Source organism: Vombatus ursinus, unplaced genomic scaffold, assembly GCF_900497805.2.
Source record: "Vombatus ursinus unplaced genomic scaffold, bare-nosed wombat genome assembly UNPS02014773.1, whole genome shotgun sequence".
Lineage (NCBI taxonomy): Eukaryota > Metazoa > Chordata > Mammalia > Diprotodontia > Vombatidae > Vombatus > Vombatus ursinus.
The window spans coordinates 13,878,781-13,898,471 of NW_020954551.1; the positions used below are offsets into that span (position 1 = coordinate 13,878,781).

Genomic DNA, 19,691 nt, shown 5'->3' on the forward strand with positions numbered 1-19,691 from the left:
TTCATTGATGATGATGATGATAAACCATTTCTATCGAGTTTTGTGTTCTGTGAAGCACTTCAAGGTGTTATCTTATTTGATACTCACAACAACCTTGCCAAGGAGAAGCATTTAGGTAGGCATGAGAATCATAATTTCATAATCAATTATAATGTGATTCTCAGGTCACAGATGAGGAAGATGAAACTGAAGTAGGTCAAGGGACTTGACCAGGGTCAAAAGCTAGTGTCTGAAGAAGGATTTGAGGGGCAGCTAGGTGGTGCAGTGGATAGAGCACTGGCCCTGAGAGTCAGCAGGACCTGAATTCAAATCTGGTCTCAGACCAGAGACTTGAGTAGCTGTGTGACCCTGGGCAAGTCACTTAAACCCAATTGCCTCATATGAACAACAACAACAACAACAAAAACCAACAGGATTTGAATTCAGGCCTTCCTGACTCCAAGTTCAGTATTGTCCTTTCTACTATGCTATGCTGCCTTTCTAGGAACATCTTTAATGCAGCCCTTGGCTGAGATCACCTTCAGTGTGAAGTTCTGATGATTTATGAGAAAAAAAAAAAGAGGGAAAAGAAAGATAAGGGAAAAGGGGTAGAAGGAAGAGAAGGAGGTGAGCTGAGTCTGCATTAAGTCACATACCTACTATCCAATGAGCCAGCTTTCCTTGAATCTCCCAAATTCTTTGTTATTACAAGCACTGTTAGGCCTTCTAGAGGCAACTAGATGGGTCAGTGGTTACAGCACTGGGCCTAGAGTCAAGAAAACCTGAGTTCAAATCCAGCCTCAGAAACTTACTAGCTATGTGACCTAGGCTTGATAAGTCAATTAACCTCTACATGCCTCAGTTTCCTCACCAGTAAAATTGGGATAATAACAGCACCTAATTCCCAGAGTTGCTAGGAGGATAAAATAGAATAATATTTGTAAAGTGACTTACAAACCTTGAAGTCCAATGTAAATGCTTTATTTTTTGCTGTGCTCATTTGTTTCAGTCACGTTTGACTCTTCATGAACCCATTTGGGGTTTTCTTGGCAAAGACAGTAGAGTGGTTTGCCATTTCCTTCTCTAGCTCATTTCACAAATGAGGAAACTTAGGTAAACAGGGTTAAGTGACTTGCTCAGGGTCACAAAGCTAGTATGTGTCTAAGCTTAGATTTGAACTCAGGGAGATGAGTCTTCTTGACTCCAAGTAGGGCACTCTATCTATTGTGCCACGTAACTGCCCATGGAAATGTAAATACTAGTTATTATCACTGTTGTTGCTATCAATCCATCCATCCGTCTGTAATGTCAAGGGCCTCCTTGACTCCTTTCTTAGTCTTCAACTTGAATTTCCTCCTTCTACATTCATCAGCAGCAGTGGAAAGGATCCCCAGAGGCACAAGAATCACAGAAGTTATTAACACGGCTTCCTTCTCTTTTTGCTCTTCTCCTGCCATACTCTGAGGGCAGATGCTAAATAACAGGAAAACACGTAAGTAAGCAAAAGCTGAAGACACAAAAAAAGGTCCCAGGGGATCTACGAGGCCCATGAATAATTAAAATAAGAGCAAAAAGACAAAGTTGAATTAACAAGTCTAAGCGCTAAAAAAGAGCATGACTTATTCTGAGGGGGCAACATGGCATAGACTGGGATTCATATTCCAACTCTGGCACTACCTGTATGACCTCGGTCAAGTCATTCGACTTCCTTGACCTTAGATTCTTAGAGATAAAATTGGGAGTCTAATTAGGAGTCTACTTCAAAGAGTTTTGGTGAGAATGAAATTATAGACGTGTGTGTGTGTATACATACATATGTATATGTATAGGTATGAATGTGTGTATGTGTATTTACAAAGATATATAGCTTTGTAAATATTAAAGCACTATATTAAGTGCCACTTGTTAATATTTCTATTAAGTTATAGACATTCTGCAAGCTATGTCTGTGGAAAATGTTTCCGCACTAGGAGTTCTAAAACCCAACCAAGTTAAAGATCTCCTGATTACTCCCTACCTTCTTTCAAAACTCAACTGAAGTCCTTCCACCTGCCTACATAGTGCTTGTCCTGATTACCTCAGTTGTGTCTCTTCTCTTTATCATTCATCACTTTGCAATTTACTGTACACTTACTATGTATTTACTTATGTCTGACCATGTTTCCTACAAATAGAATTCACATACAGATTGTTCCAGCGTCCTCCCCAATGCTGCATCATGGCATGGAGGTGAGCTGGTCTTCCCTGAGGCTAGTCAGTGGAGTACTGACTTTGGCCTATCATTTCAAGCTGGCAAAGCTTAGAACATGGCCTTAGAAATGGACTATGGCTACCTAAGCTCAATCACCACCAAGTTGGGCATGTTTCTGTTTGTTTGTTTGTTTGTTTGTTTGCTTGTTTTTTGCCACCTGGGTTTCTCATACCAAAAAGAAAAAGAATGTGTTTAATCTGTGGGACTTGGGGATGGAATGTGGAATGTTCAACTCATATTATGTAAGGAGGTCGAAACAGGCCTCAATAGGGAGAGATTTTATAATAATAAAATCACAGATCTTTCCAAGTATGAAACTAAAGGATTATTCTAGTAGTTTAAAGAAAATATTTCTGAACATCGGGAGAAATCCAATAAAAAGCATTTGGTACAAACTCCTTTATCATAAAGACTAAAAACTAATCCATATAAATAGGATAAAGACAATGATAAGTTTTCACTTTTCCATCTGCAAAAAGAAAATCAGTACAAAACCTGTGCCATATACTGTTAGATCTGTTTTCTTAGACATATATTAAAACTAATTTGACACATTCCTTTGGAGATGCTCCGTTGTAACTGCATTTGTCCAACACAGAAGGCTTTGACCTCCTCCCTGTCCTCACATTTCATCAGGAATCTATATCACAAGTGAAGTTTATACTTTCTAATACAGAGAGGGAGAAGACTGAATTGTACAAAAACACTTACAAATCAAGAGGGGGGAAAACCATTGAGAAGGATTAAATATACTGAGAATAATAGGAGAGAAATCTCTGGTGAACAGAAGCAGTGGATAGTAAATTAAAAAAGAAAAACTGAATTAGATAAACTATCATCACTAAGCTCAAAGTGTGATGATTCCTTAGAAGGTTCACAAAGTTCATTTTAAAAAATCACTAGAAAATGAAAACAGAGATGATTAACTTTTTTTTTTGCTAGGTGGGGGAGAGTGAAAGGGGAAAGAAAGAAAGATAAATGAGATAGATTAAATTCAGAAAGATGCAAATCCTACTGATGAAAGTTCATAAGCAATCATAATATAATCCTTAATTATAATTTTGTTGAAAAAGACACTTTATGGAGTGGCTGCTGTCCTGAAAATGTCATGGAGGGAATTCATAAGGAAGGTGGAGAAGAAAAGAAAGCACTCTCCAATGATAAGGGCCATGAGAAGGCATAGAAAAGGAAATAAAGAACCTGACCTTGGGAAGCCGAGATACAAAACAATCATCTAACAAAAGGAAATGGGAATTCCAGAGAATTCCACTTTGGGTGCAGTACCTGGCATATAGTAGGAGCTTAATAAATATAGACTGATTGATAATGTAAAGGAAAACACTAAATGAAAGAAAAATTATTTCACATCAATCGAGATCTGGAATCTCCTGATGAGATGTTTATTAACTATCTTCTTGTTCAGGTGTTTCAGTTGTACCCAACTCTTTGGAGTTTTCCTGGCAAAGATGCTAGCATGGTTTATTATTTCCTTTTCCAGTTCATTTTACATATGAGGAAACTGAGGCCAACAGAGTTAAGTGACTTGCCCAGGGTCACACAGTTAGAAAGTGTCTGTGGCCACATGAGTCATCCTGACTCTAGGCCTGACATTCTATCCACTGAGCCACCTAGATGGCCTCTATTAACTATCTAGTAGGTCAGTTTTGTGGACACCTTCAAGCATTGCTCTTAAATTATAATTATTGTTCATAGGTTGTGGAATACAGAAAGGAAAATCAGAAATGATGACATCTCTTGATGATTGGTGACATTCATCATTGCTTATACCTGCTAACTAAACCCCACCTATGTTAGATCATTGGATCATGATGAAAATAGCAAATTACACAGTGTCACTGCCTCAGAGAAATCGATTTGTTTTAATTAATGAACTAGTGAAGTCCAGAAGGTCAAGGGTGAAAGCTTCAAATAGATTTTCTGCGCACTCTTACTAACCTAAGGCCTTTGAGTGTTAGAAGAGACACCCAAATGTTTGCTGAAAAATATTCTACTGGAGTTCTAATTGAGAAAAAGGGATGTGTCCAGAATGCTTACAGATAACGATTAATGAAAGAGCCCATAGATAAGCTGGAAGAAAAATAATTAACTCAGATTTGTGCCAGTTTGCCCTTGGGAATACTAACTAATATGAGTGTTCAAAAGGTTGCATTTAGAGAAGACTTGAATGGTGGTAATAGGCAATACCCAGGAGATGATGCTGAAAATGTGGATAAAATATCCATGTGCCCTCCAAGAATATCTAATTGTAGGGGAGTTGACACCCAAAATAGGATAAACAATTCAGCAGGATGAACTTCAAGGGAGAGAAAAAGTCTTAATAAGCTACACAAAGAAAATGCTAAGAAAATTTGACAGAAGAAGCAAGTAAAGAAAAAAAAGAGAAATTTGCAGGCTACATGATGTAAGATGTGTTTACATCACCTAAGAACAATAGTTGATTTAGTCAATTCAGTCTAACTGGTCGATGAAGCAGGAAAAAAAAATAATCCAGTGTTAGTAGGACTAAATTGATTGATTCTTTTCACTGCCAAGTCAATTCACTCAACATGACTCATCTGGTAACCACGTGTGGACACAGCCTCCCTTAGACATATGTGGGGGAAACATGGAGAGAGTTTTTTTTCTTTTTTGCTCTTGCTGTTGTTCAGTAAAGATCTTTTTTTTAAATTTTTTTTGGGGGGTGAGGCAGTTGGGGTTAAGTGACTTGCCCAGAGTCACACAGCTAGTGAGTGTTATGTGTCCGAGGCCAAATTTGAACTCAGGTCCTCCTGACTCCAGGGCCAGTGCTCTATCCACTGCACCACCTAGCTGCTACCCCTAAGAGTTTTTATTTTCAACATACTTCTGATAAATACATTTGTCATTTGACAGAGGAGATTAAAAAGCCAGCATTGGAGGTAAAAGGATTTGATCTTGTAGATAAGTCCCACCTATGAACTGTACTGGTTCTGTGACCTTGTTGTTATTCAGTCATGTACACCACTTTGTGACCTCATGGACCAATATTGTACATGGGGTGTCTTGGCAAAGATACTGGAATGGCTTGTCATTTCCTTCTCCAGTGGATTAAGGCAAACAGATATTAAGTGACTTGCCCAGGGTCATACAGCTAGTGAGTGTCTGAGACTACATTTAAACTCAGGTCTTCCTGACTCCAGAGGTGGCAATCTATCCACCGAGCTATCTAGCTGCCTCTAGACCTGTGGAGGTCCTGGGTTCTATGACCTTATGGAAAGGCATTTGATCTCTCCATGTCTGAGATAAGTTTCTAATACTGTGATACAACAATGTCTGAAAGACAGCTGCTGGCACAGTAGGGAGAGAGCTAGATAATAAATCAAAAAAAACTGAGTTCTAATATGCCTTTTAACACTTACTAGCTTGATGATCCTCAGTAGGTTATTTAACCTCTGTACCTCAGTTTCCTCATTTAATAAAATGGGGATAATATTAATACGTGCCTCCCAGAATTGTTGGGATTGAGATATTTGTCAATCACTTTAACTTTAAAATTTATATTTTAAAATATTTAAAAAAACTTACATTTAAGAGGCTATTACATTTAAAAGGTAGCTATTATGTTAGGAGCAATAATAACTATTATAATTTTAATAAAGAATTATAAATAATAATGGCTAGTATTATAGATAGATAGATAGGTACATAGATAGATAGATAGATAGATAGATAGATAGATAGATAGATATAGATAGAGTGACTCATGGTTTGCTAAGCACTTTACAAAATCTGTCTCATTTTGCCCTCATAACATCCATGGAAAGTTGGTGATATTCTTGCTGTTTTTCGTTTTTGGTTTTTTTTTTTTTACAGAGGAGGAAACAGAGGCGGAGAGAGGTTTAGTGACTTGCTCAGGATCACACAGCCAGCAAGAATTGGAAGCCAGATTTCAAAAGCATGTCTTCCTGGCTCCAGAATCAGGATTAAAATGTTCCTGAAGTAGATTATGGATCAGAGACTACATGGATAGAAAAGCACCGAGGTAGCTCAGTGGATCGAGTTTGGGAGCTGGACTTAGGAAAACCTGAGTTCAAATACAGCCTCAGACTATGACTAGCTGTGTGACCCTGGGAAAAATCACTTAAATTCTATTTGTTACATGTTCCCCATCTCTAAAATGGGGACAATAATAGCACTTACTCCCCAGAGTTGTTGTGAGAACAAAATGAGATGATATTTGTAAAACATTTCGCAAACCTTAAAGTGCTCCAGAAACACAAGCTGGTGTTAAGATGCCTGGGCAGCAAGGTCCACAGGAAAGAAGAAAAAAAAGTTGTGAAGCAATTTATCATACTCTCTAAGCATCAAAATAGAAACCCAAAGGAAGAAATAAGAGATTCACGTGGGAGAAATATGTGAAGGTGTCAATAAGCATGACTAGTAAAGGAAGAAGAAGAAGAATCAGAGGAACTGTTGTGAGAAACATCCAGGAGAATATGGAAGAGAGAGGAGATACCAGAAGACAGCAAAGAAGATATGAGAACTTATGACCTGCTAATAGTCAAGGTAACGGGCCAAAAAATGGAGATGGAGTTGGCTTCAATTTTAGAAAGGCGGCCTTGTCTGATTATCTTACTGCCCTTTACACAAGCCAATTTGGGCAAGAGGAAAGGAGGGGGAGATTACATAGGAAAATCAATAGGTTCTTACAAGGGGGTTTACAAGAATGCATATTTAAGGCTCCTGGCAAGAAAGAGCAGGGGAAATTCAGAGTTCAGTTTCCTCCCACCAGCCAACCATTCACTCCAGAAGCCCTCTCACCAGCGATGCCTAAAAAAGATCCAGCCAGGTTGTCATGACAATGCCAGAGGTCACCTCTAGAATTCTTAAGTGTTTCAGAACCCAGTTCTTTCACAATCACTGTATCAAATATTAATGAACAACAATTCACTGTTAATCCTAGGATAATTAAAACAGACTCTTATTAGTATTCAGTCAAAGCATTAAATGTGCAAGCAATACACTCAGGAGAGAGCAAGCTTGCCTCAGATTTAGACTGTTCATTTATGTTATTAAATTCTTTTCAAAACTGCTTTTTTATTGTGTCCTTGTTACAATTCATATGGGAGGAGACTTGGCTGTAGCTTTATCCTCAATTTAAACAAATCAAATATAAGAAAATTCCAAACAAAAACACAAACAAAATTATACTATAATTCCTTTAAACAATCAGGTTAGTCAATTCAAAATAAGATTCAATTTTTTAAAATTATATATGAACTTTATTTTGTTCAAAGGGAAGCATAACTATTTTAAAAATGGAATAATTCAGGGATAAAGATAGGAAATGCACCTCTGACTTCAGGGAACTTTGAAGAGGAAAGTTCACTGACGCAAGCCAGGAATTTCTCTACAATGTACGTCTCAGGAAGTTTCCCAGAGAGCCGAATAACTGATTGACTTGCTCGGCATCACACGACTAATATATGTACAAGGCTGACTTAAATATAGATTTTCTTGACTCTCTTATCAGCCGCACTGTGATGTCTCTCCAATGGAATGATTTACCATGGGAAAAATTAAACTAAAATTGCCACACACCTGATATGGCCAAAGAGCTGATGAGCCCTTTAATCAATCAAAATCAATCAACAAGCATTTATTAAGCATCTTTTGTCTGCAAGGCACTGTGCTAATTGTAGTTTAGTGAATGAATTTGAAGTCACTTATTTTAAAATGCTTCCTTTTAAGAATTATTTTTGTCAGTTTAGTTAATTATGATAGTTATTTACATCATCACTAATATAGCAACAATGAAAACTACTCACATTGACATAGCACTTTAAATTTTGCAAAATATTTAACATTAATTTGAGCCCCATAATCACCTGCAAAGCAGGTAACAGTTTTTATCATCCCTATTTTAGATATGAGAAAAATGAAGTTCAGAAAATGACCTCTCCATGGTCACACAGAGCAAGGCAAGATTGGTTAGTGGCAAGATTTGAACACAGCTCTTCATGGATCTAAGTTCAGGAGAATAACTGGTAGGTTGCTGTAAAACTCACAGAGGCAAAAGGTGAATCCTTGTTGAAATGAATTGAAAAGGTTTGATGTTGCTGTGAGATTTATTTTTAGAGCCACTGGAGGTAAACTTTAAGTGAGAACACAGACGAGGCTGAGAAACTTAACTGTAACTGATGTCTTTGAAACAAAGTGGGGAAACTGGGTTTTTTTTCATTCTAAAGCTGCTGGGGTTGAAAAGTGAACTTTGAGTGAGACCAGGTACAAGTCAGATCTCCTATATCTGTTCCCTGTGTGACAGTGGCCAAGTCTCTCAACCTCTCTGAGGCACAGTTTCCTCATCTGCAAAATGGGGCTAACACTTGAGTTTACCGACTTCACAGAACTGTAAAGAAAGAGATTTGCAAAAGTGCAAGTGCTATGTAATCACTATTACTTTGTAACGGCAAAGGAAGTCCCTTCCTATAAGTGCCCTACACCTATGAGATCATGAGTCCAGAAAAACAAAAACAAAAAACTCAACATCAACACTTACTATCATTATCTGATAAATTGATCTTAGATGTCTTGATGAAGAAATCGTTTTAATACAGTAAACTGTAATCAAAATCAGTCAGAGATTTTTAAAAATCTGCCTTTCAAAATAGATAGGTATCGTGATTAATTTGAATCAACATTGATAGTGGGTTTTTTTTTTTTGTTTAAATGAGAGACGTACAATGTGACTTGAGACTAGCTGTTTGACCTTGTGAAAATCATTGACTCTCTCTTTCTTTTGGTTCGGACATCTGAAAATATGGAATAACAATACTTACACTGCCTGAACTGCAGGATTATACATAGAAAAAAAAAGGAAATGTATTTTTATATAACAGAACACATAAGTCAGTTGAACCTGTAATAGATCCATTTAGAATAGGACAAATGGAAACAAATAGTTACCAGGGTATCATATTATTTCTCAAGAAAAATTAAATAAAAAATGACTGTGGGCTAATAAAAAGAATGATATTCATTAAATGTCTATAGTCTATTATATGCTTCAGAAAAGGTACTGTCTGACATACACCATTGCTGCTCTATGTTGAGTTTTCACATTGAATATGCGAAAACGTTAATGTCATAACCAGGAAAGTTGGCTAAAGAGTCACTTGGTAAAGCATTCCCCTAAATCCTACTATGCTTTCATTTTGGCCCTTGTTGGTCAGTGGAGTTCATAAAGTAACTGTTAGGGGAATTGGGGATAGAGAAGAGGCAGCCAAAGGAAGAAAAGACTTGCCCCTTGTCTCAGAAGTATCCAGTTGAATCAGGTATATACAACATAGACTGGGAAATTAAGGAAATAATCTTAATTTAATTTGTCCAATTTGCCCCTGCCCAAAAGTTATCTTACTGTGCAAAAATATGTAATTGGGTGCAGCAAGGTAACAGTGGGCACTTAGTTCCATACAAACTAATTTATGAATGTGAGATGCATTTAGGGGTTGAACAAATTTAGCTTTAAATGAGGTCTTAGAGAGGCATGACAATATGTTAGCAATAATGAAAATATCAAATATTCCATTCCTCAACTGTCCCATTCCTCCACCTTAGAGACCTGAAATATCTCACATAGAAACTGGATAGTGGGAAAGACTTTTAACATAATGTCTTCCATGTTGATGGTTGGGCCAAAAGTATGGGTCGGATGGTCTATCTGTGGGCACTCTATAGGTCCCTGCAAATTCTCAACTCTTTCTCTAGTGGATTGCCTTATCCTGGAAGAGGAGGAGAAGAAGCCAGTGACAAATAGTGCACATTGTGGATCCTCCACCTGACTCCCCAGTGTTGCCTATTGAGACAGGACTACATATAGCAGTGTCAAGCAGCAATTATTTCTTCATCCAGAGTCTGGCTCCTGAATGGGTCACTGTCTGCTATTCACCCAAATCAGAGTCAATGATATTTGTATCTGTGGGGATCAGCCACCGTTACACTTCTCTTACTGTTATTCTAATAATGAAGCTTGGTAATAAAGCTGCCCTTTGGCTACAGAGAAATTATTATAGCAGTATTATAATATCCAGTGGCAACTAGGTGGTGCAGGAAATACAGCTCTAGGTCTCAAGTCAGGAAGACCCGAGTTCAAATCAGGCTTCAGACACTTACTCACCGTAACACTCATAGCTAAGGGTTTGTTTTTTTTTTTAATAGGAATTCTATCACAAGAACTCTTTTTCTCCATGTGGTCCTTTGTGCTCTGAAACACCATATTTCTTCCAATAATTCTCACTTGGATAAATCTTAAGACAAACTAAAGTGTATATACTGCTATCCCATTAGAATGTAACTTCAAGTGTTTGATAGGCTATCACTTGGAAGAAGGATTAGATTTGGGCTTTTAGTTGTTTTTTAGTCATCTCCTACTCTTTATGACTCCATTTGGGGTTTTCTTGGCAAAAATACTGGAGTGGTTTGTCATTTCCTTCTCCAGCTCATTTTACAGATGAGGACACTGAGGCAAACAGGGTCAAGTGAGTTACCCAGGGTCACATAGCTAGTAAGTGTCTGAGGCCAAATTTGAACTGAGGAAGATGAGTCTTCCTGACTCCAAGTCCAAAGCTCTATGCACTATGGCGTTACATAGCTGCTCCTTAGATTTGTTCTACTTGGTTGCAAAGCTAGTAGCAATGGGTATAGAAGTGAAGAGAGGCAAATATAGGCATGGTAGAAATGGGGCTAAAAGTGTGTATAAGGTGGAGAACTCTTCTTCAATAATCAGTTATCCAAAAGTGGAACAGGCTACCCCAGGAGGTAGTGGATTCACTTTCCTTGAAGATTTCCCAAGAAGAATCTGAGTGACCCTTACTGTGTGGGTTGTAGCAGAGATACTTTGGGGACCTATAGATTGTACTATCTAGCCTCTGAGGTCCTGTCCAACTCCCAAATCCTGTGATTCTATGAACTCCCTCATGCTTCCAAAATATCTCCAAATGAAGAGCTCATTCACTCATTCAAACAAGCATTTATTTATTTATTTTTTTGGGGGGGCAATGGGGGTTAAGTGACTTGCCCAGGGTCACACAGCTAGTAAGTGTTATGTGTCTGAGTCCAGATTTGAACTCAGATACTCCTGAATCCAGGGCCGATGCTCTATCCATTGTGTCATCTAGCTGCCCAAACAAGTATTTATTAAGTACTTGATATTAACAAGTCTCTGGGCTAGGTACTGGGGACCCAAAGGCAAAAATAAAATGGCCTCTGTACTCTAAGAGCTTGCATTCTACTTGAAAGGAAATAACAGTACAATGATAAGTAAATACAAAATTTATATACACAATCCAGAAGTTTCCCAGAGAGACAAAACTTAAAAGAATTAATTTTAATGTAAATAAATGTTGTTGATTATATGGTTTAATACATTTGTGTTGTAAGAAAAAAATAATTGAGAGCCAAAGATTTCTTAGGTGATCATTATTTATAATCTTACTAGGAAAAAAATTCCACTAAATAGCCAACTATAAAAACTTGAAATATGAATATAATTACTTATATAATACTCTTATCAGTGGAAAATGTTATATGAATTTGGCAATCATACAAGAATCTTCTTTATGGAATCTTATTATTAGCAAAAAAATAAAAAAAAAAACCTAGACTACCTAACAGTTCTAATTATATTTTATCTTCTACCTATATGACCTTATAATTTGATTTATGTTTTATTTCTTTTCTAGGTGTAGAAGATGGATTATCTGTAAGAGATTCATAATCAATTACAGAGCCCACTGGGATCAATTACTAACTTTACTGAGATATCTAGAAATCTGTTAAGAGTCACTCATCATGAAACAAAATAATGTATACTAAAATTTGAGTTTTGTAGAGTACCACAAAGACTGGTTTTACTCATACACAACTATACACATACATATGCATGTGTGTGTGTGTGTGTGTGTGTGTGTGCGCGCGTGCGCATTTCTAGTTTGCTCCTGAGTGTTAGTAAGTAGCTTACAGATTGACTAAATGTGTTTCATTGGAAACTTGGTAGAAATCAGATATATAAATCATGTACAAAATAAGGAAAGAATAAGTAGCATTAAGCTCACCTATTACTGAGTACTATGAATGGATAAAATGTTCTGGTAATGAGTCATTCATGAAGAGGGGGGACACCCTAAACCTTTCAAGAAAGGAGAAATCAAGAAAGAAAACACAAGAAGAATGCAGGAATTCTCAATCCTGGCAAAGTCAAACTACAGGCTGTATGATAAGAAACTCTTGGCAATATGGTTTGATGCTTTATAGCTTATGCAAGTAGTAATATTAACAACCAGGGGTTATTCATTGGATGGTGATGGAAACCAAATGACTTTAGTTATAAATCAGAGCTTGAAGGGACTTTATTATTCACAGAAGGTGCAAAATCAAGCTGACTACTTCCATTATGAAATAGTTACATGAACTTCTAATCTTTATAACTCTGGATGAAAGCAAAATTTGTTTCCTAATGCTGCTATGTTCAAATGGGAATGTACTCAAGTCATTGCCAAAATAATGCTCACATTCCATAAAATGTTGGGATTTATGTTTGAAAATAAATCCCTGCAAGAGTTTTACTACTCTATGATGCAAATAGCTACTTGTAGATAAGAGAAAATATGCAAGGTATGTTTCAAACTAATGAATTCTTTGGCCTCAGTAAGTATATATAAGCTAGAAACAGAACATTATAAAACTCCAAGTAGAGAATAATTAAAAATATGTGACGCACTTAGAATGAATTAATCCCATCCGTGTTTGTTAAAGCTGAAGGTATTTGCATAACCCTGATACTAAAAATATGATATGTTAGGTTTCATTTCTCTCCAACCTCAAATAGTTTCCCAAATACATTACCCCAAAGCTAAAAACCGTGTCATTCTAAGTCTCAAAAACTCATGTAAATGATCTCTCTGTGATTCTTTCTAACTAGAGCTATTTTTCTTTTCTATAGTTTTCTTAATAATTATGTCAATTTTAAATATTATCTGATTACTAGAAAGCCACAATAACAACACAATGAGACTTTATACATACGAATTGTGCTTGCTCACTATGAACTCATATAATATTATTTAATACAGTAAAAAGGGAACAGCAAGGAGGAGCTCATGTGATATTTCCAAATTCTTTTGCAGACCTTAAATCATTACTACTATTCCTCCTCCTCCTCCTCCTCCTCCTCCTCCTCCTACTACTACTACTACTACTACTACTATTACTACTACTGTTGTTGTTGTTGTTGTTGCTATTGTGGATTTGAATAGATGATGAGGCAAGATACCTTCAACCTTTCAGAGGGTTTCAGAAGGCCATTTCAAGGTAGGGGAAGGGGAGAAGTATGATCACTACTGGTAGAGGCAGTGTAATACAAGAGAATACATTTGGATTTGAAATTAAGGGACCCAGTTTCAAATCTTGGCTCTGCCTTTTACTGCTTTGTGATGACAATTCAGTCATTCGATTTTTCTGGGCCTCAGTTTCCACATCTGTAAAATAAGGGGGTTGGTTTAGATATCTAAGGTGGTTTTAAGATTTAAAATTTGTGACCCTATGATTCTTAGAAATTATGTGTCAACCATTTCAAATTGGTCCTTGCATTGACATTAGTATAAATGAAATCACCTAAAATAACTATTGTTTCACATGTCTCTTCGTTTTCTAATCAAAGGTATAACATCATATCTAAGCAAAGAAATTTGAGGAAGAATAGCCTGAAAACTTTTGTCTGGTGCATTTTTTTAAAAAAGTATTGAACTAGCAACTAGGAGACCTGCTTCTAGGACTGGTTATCAGTAGCTCAGTGCATGACCTTAACGTGATCAGAGTCACTTTGGATCTCAGTCTTTGTCATCTGTAAACCAAGGGAAGTTGAACTAGATAATTTCCAGCATTTGTGTCTGTAAACTGCATGGCAGAAGTGAATTAGATGAGATCCAAAGTCCCCTCAAGCTCTGATTTCACTTTCAATTCTAAAAAATTCCATGATTCCATGAACTTCTATGCACATTTTCCATACTGTAAATACCTTGTTTGTACATATCTGTTCACTTATTGTCCATATGATTAGATTATAAGCTCTTTGAGGGCAGGGACTATCTTTTGTCTCTTTATATATCCCCATAGATTAGCACACTAGCTTGGCACATAACAGATGCTTAATAACTGTTAATTGACTGACATTCTAGAGTTCATTCCCTATTCAAATCAGTCCCTATCACCTTTCGCATTAATATGAAACCATTTTTCCTAGGACCTCAAAATGCCTTGAAAATCTGAGATTACATTTATTGTTATGCTATCCTTCAAGAAGTCCAGGTGGGGAACACATTCCCAAATCATCTAGGTGTGGTTCTAGCAAGCACATTTTTAGATGACTAATCTGAAGAATCTTTGGCCTGCAAAGGACAAACGATCTCAAGTCACTTTTGCAAATACATTGAATATATCCTCATCCCAACCAAAGCCAAAAGCTCTTCTTTCTAGGTCTTATACAAAAGATATTTTACAAACATCAAAAACTAATCAACATGCTTGTTCCTGATACACTGTTAAATTGGAGGTGATGAGGTTGGGATCTGGACCCCAGCAAGAAAAAACCCTGGACTTTCCCACAGGGTCAAATCTCTGGGGTTCCCCTGAGGCTATAATTCTATCAACTGGCCTTTCACTATAAACCCAATCTCCCAATTCTGTTACATAGCCCTCCATTTTCTATTACCTCCTGATGCCCCCACTCCACCATCTCACCTTTAATCCTATGTAAACTCCATTCTCCCTAGGCCACATGGTCCAGTGGTCTGTTCACTCCAGCTTACTGGCCACTCCCATCCAGATACTCAGACCCCTCCTCTAGCCACCCCAAACTACTTAGCCACTCCTAGATCCCTCCCACAGTCTTTCTGTATATAAGGTCCATCTTGTCTCCAGATTCTTAAAATTTGGCCCACTTACACGAGCGATACAAATGCTCAGATTCCTTTAGAGTCTTCCCAATACGATGATGTTCTAATAAACCTTGTCTTTGGCTGAAAGAAGGCTTGGGTCGAATTCATTTGGGCAGGACCTGTGTGTCATGATTTCGGGGTCCCAATACCCCTAAGCCTCAACAGGGGGACATTGATCAATGTTTTGTAAATCAGTGAAGCAAAACCCAAAAAGTAACACTAACCCATATTTTCCTTTGAAATATATTCAAGATCTTAAGATGATCAGAAGTCACAGGTGCTCTATAAATAAGCACCTATTCTGTTCCACATTATGTAAAGCTATTACTCTTAGAACAATCATAATAAAATTAATATTTAGGTTCTTTTTCTTGTACCACACTGCCTCCACCAATAGTGACCATACCTCTCCCCTTCCTCTACCTTGAAATGGCCCTCTGAAACCCTCCGAAAGGTTCAAAGTATCCTTGTCTCATCATGTATTCAAATCCATAACAGAGGTAATAACAATAGTAATTATTAGTAGAAGTAGTAGTAGTAATTAATATTATTTCATTAGCCATAGCAACTTGTAAAGACTAGAAAGTTTTGTTAAAGGGCTCAGTTTCAGGGTCAGAGTTGGGATGGGGAGGTTAATGAGCATGGAGAAGAGGCATTTTCAGAACTTTAAAAAAATCAAGAAGCAGCTGTGAATTGTACATCCTTGAGGAATGTATCCACACCAATGAAATCATGCATTTTTGAAATGCTGAAGTGATATTTAGACTTCCTCAAGTAAAAAGGATAAAGTTGCAAATAGGTATATTCTGTAACTAACCAGGATAAACTTGATTTCTTTACTTTTATACCAAGAACAACAAGTGAAAAATAAGTGAATTGTAAAATATTTATAACCCATTAAAATCAATGCACCATTTCAGCTATCTTGAAAGCAAAAAACTGAGAGATTATGGGGTTTGAGAACTATCATAACCCAAAATACCAAGCATTAGAGACAGAAATATATGCTTACTCTAGTCACCACATAACAACAATCCACACTTAAATAAAGGTTCAAATGAAAGAACACTGGAAGCTTCAATGGTGTGCCTGACACGAGCTGCATTAATTTCATGTAATTGACATAAAAATACATTCTACTCCAATTATACAGTATATTTTAGTCAAGCAATAAAATTATCTGTACATATGTCAAGTAAACAGCTGTTAGTATTGACTGATATGATTTGAATTGAACAAGTGGTTACTTTTTTAAAAAAATTATAATTTTGAAGCTCAGTACATATACCTGACTGATTCTTATATGTAATAAGATCAATCAATATCTTTGAAATAATTATTTTGGGGCTCTAGAGAATTCTACTGCTGGGTAGCTGGTAGTTGTTTTATTTTAAAATAATTGCTGCCTATATACTACCTTGCAGAAGCAGAAGAAATAATCTGTACTGTTTTCTACTAGTATCTTGCAAACAATGCTGGAATGGAGACTACTCTTGCATTTCCCTGCTTTTTAACCTGATTTGAAATTTAAATATCATGGGAAATGAACCATTTCAGGCACCTGGCATTCATTTGCTTCAAGTGCAATGTTAAAATGAGGAAACCCATGCTATACACCCATAATGGCTCCCTTCCTCATTCTCATATAGGATTCCAAGCAAATGTTTCAAATAGGTCCAATAGGTTTAAGTTATGGCTACACTTTCCATGAGGATTTTACAAATGCAAATGGTCCCCCTGCGATCTTGTTTTTTTACATTTCTCACAAAATTAAAATTCAGCCCATTTCATAGAGAAAGGCTATTTTAAGGCAAATCTGATCATTGTCCTGCTAGATTTAATCTCTCTACAGCTCTCCATTATTCTAAAACTGTATTTCAACATAGTTAAAAGTTCAGGGTTTTATTACAGTCATCTGTTCTCTGGGCTCTTGATAGTGAAGGCACTTGAAAGAGGTTGCAAGTTGTGTCCATGATATTTACAATCTTTAATTGGCCTGGGAATTTTTGCGATGAAAATGTCCTTCCCTTAGAAAGGAACAGAAGACAGGGAGAGGAGAATTAGCAAATGATTAGGAAATCACTGATAATTTTGCTACTTCACTTCTGAGGACAGGGTGCTTAGGCAAACAGTACAGTTATTTCCAGAGACTTTCCTTGTGGCTGAGTGACTGTGGATTGCAATTACTTGTCTATTCCAGTAAAACCTTAGGGGAAGGAAGATCAGTATCAGATAAAACATGGCCATTTATTCAATGAATAAGAAAAAAAGGGAAGAGTTAGCAAGAATGCAGGTGACCCTAAGTTATGCTGAAAGAAGAATTACTACTGGGAGAGCATAATTTCAAGAGCTTTGTTAGCTAATACAGTTTGCAGCCAGTAGGCCAATAAAGCTTTTTAAAGAGAGATCATGGTATTAAAATAAGAATGCTTCTCTTTAAGTGCCTGGGATTGTTTCACGCTATTTTCCTTAAGCTAGAAATTAAAATATTAGTGAAGGGTCAGAGTCTCGATGACAGCAATTCTGTCAATCACCAAAAGAATAAGATTAAAGGCAAGCATCCTTTCTTGCCCATGATGACGGACTGGAGAAATGGTTAGTCCTTTTGGGTCACCGTTCCTCCAACTAGAGAATAGGACGAATGGTCATTCAGACAATACAGACCCTGGCTCTTTGCGATTATCTCCACACCACTGTCATCAAACGTCAAATTAAATACCCCAAATTAAAACAAAATCCACTTGGCAAAATAAATAATCAAATATTTTATTCAGGGCTTCCTACATGCTGAACTGTGGAAGCCCTAGAAAGTGATTAAGTATAAAACATGGTGCTCACCTACCGGAAGCTTACAATCTAACTGAAGGAAGAAGACTGGTGCATGGACACACACACAGAGCCAACAGACAAGATAGTATAACAAGTGATAAATTGTTTGGATCATAAAATCAGAGCTCTAAAGCTGAACCTCAGAGGCCTAGTGTAACCACCTCCGTTTTACAGATGGGGAAACTGAGGCCTTGTGAGGTTAAGAGACTTTTTGACATCATACAGTCAGCATGTATGGGTACAATATGACCCCAAGTACTCTGGCTGCAGAACCAGAGCTCTTCACTGAAGTATAACAGATTGGGGACCATTGTCAGTCATCTTGACTCCTATCTTGCCACTGGACCCTGATGACTCTGGACTTTTTGCAACTCTGCCTCACTTAAAATCAATTCACTTGCAAGTGAAGGCATACATCACCCTCCTGATGTCATTGGTCCTCTTTGAGAAGAAGGACAAACAACAACAATAAGGGATTGGGGAGTGGAAGACAGAAGATAAATAGCTCAGCAACTGGAAGAGGCCAGTGAAGTAACTTTGTCCAATTCCTCATTTTACAGTTGAAAAAACTAAGTTAAGTGATTGGCCCAAGGTCACATAGATGATAAATGTCAGAGCCAAGATATGAACCCAATTCTTATGATTTCAGATTCATTGCTCTTTCTACTATGCCATACTGCCAGAGACATCTAATGCTCCTTTAAAATACTAACAATTAAATAGATACCACACAATCACCTGCCATCTCACGACACTTCTGTCATTTAACAATATCTCAACATCTCGGCTTTCACACAGCAATCTAGACAAGATTAACCTTTGAATTTGAACTATTCTCCAAGTGAATTAAGTACATGATAAATTTCTAGAGTACACGTGGATGTCAATGCCTTCCACACACATGTTTAATGACAAAAAATGCTGCAAAGTCTTGAGCAGCACCACATTTCCTCAACACCAAGATTTCTCCATCCTATGGAATCCTGGGACAGTTTTCCAGCTTCTGATCAGGAATAAGAAAAACTGATCCTATTTTCATTTTGGGAAATGATGCTGAATTAACTACAGAATCTCTAGAGTTATCAGGTTAGCCTAATAACTCAGGAAAATGTCAACTGTTGGTTTCAGCACAGAGCACCACCCACAGCAGCAAGAACAAAAGACACTCTGAAGATGGCAAAATCATCCTTTGTAGGGGGGGCCATGAGGATCATGCCATAACATTAGATCTTTTGTTCCATACAATAAATGAGTTACCTTAGGATCAGCAGTGAGCAGTTTAAATGCTTGATACACTTGGGATTCCTTTACTCCACCTCCAAGATCAAGGAAGTTGGCTGGCTTCCCACCATTAAGAGAGATGATGTCACAGGTTGCCATGGCAAGCCCAGCACCATTCACTGTAAAGTGAATCAAAGTGACATAGTGTTTTACACTTAGCAAAAAATACTTCAAAATTTTGGAAAAAAAAAAACCCAACACATCATATTAAACTTGAGGAGAGGGGAGATGAAATCCCAAGTAATGACAATAGCAAAAACAAAACAAAACAAAAAAACAACAATTAAAAAAAATGGCCTTCACACCTTTCTTTTTCTATAGTTGAAATAATCACTCACAGTCTGATGACTACTCCTCAAATGAAGATAAATTTTCTTTGA

The 19,691-nt window shown here is 37.1% G+C and overlaps 1 protein-coding gene across 1 annotated transcript in view; it reads right to left on the minus strand.

Moving 5' to 3' along the window:
• SUCLG2 (succinate-CoA ligase GDP-forming beta subunit) overlaps positions 1-19,691 on the minus strand; it is a 305,674-nt gene that overhangs the window by 111,580 nt on the left and 174,403 nt on the right. Inside the window, exon 9 of the mRNA XM_027864082.1 lies at positions 19,288-19,430. Coding sequence (XP_027719883.1) covers positions 19,288-19,430 — 143 coding nt within the window. The remainder of the gene's footprint in view (positions 1-19,287; positions 19,431-19,691) is intronic.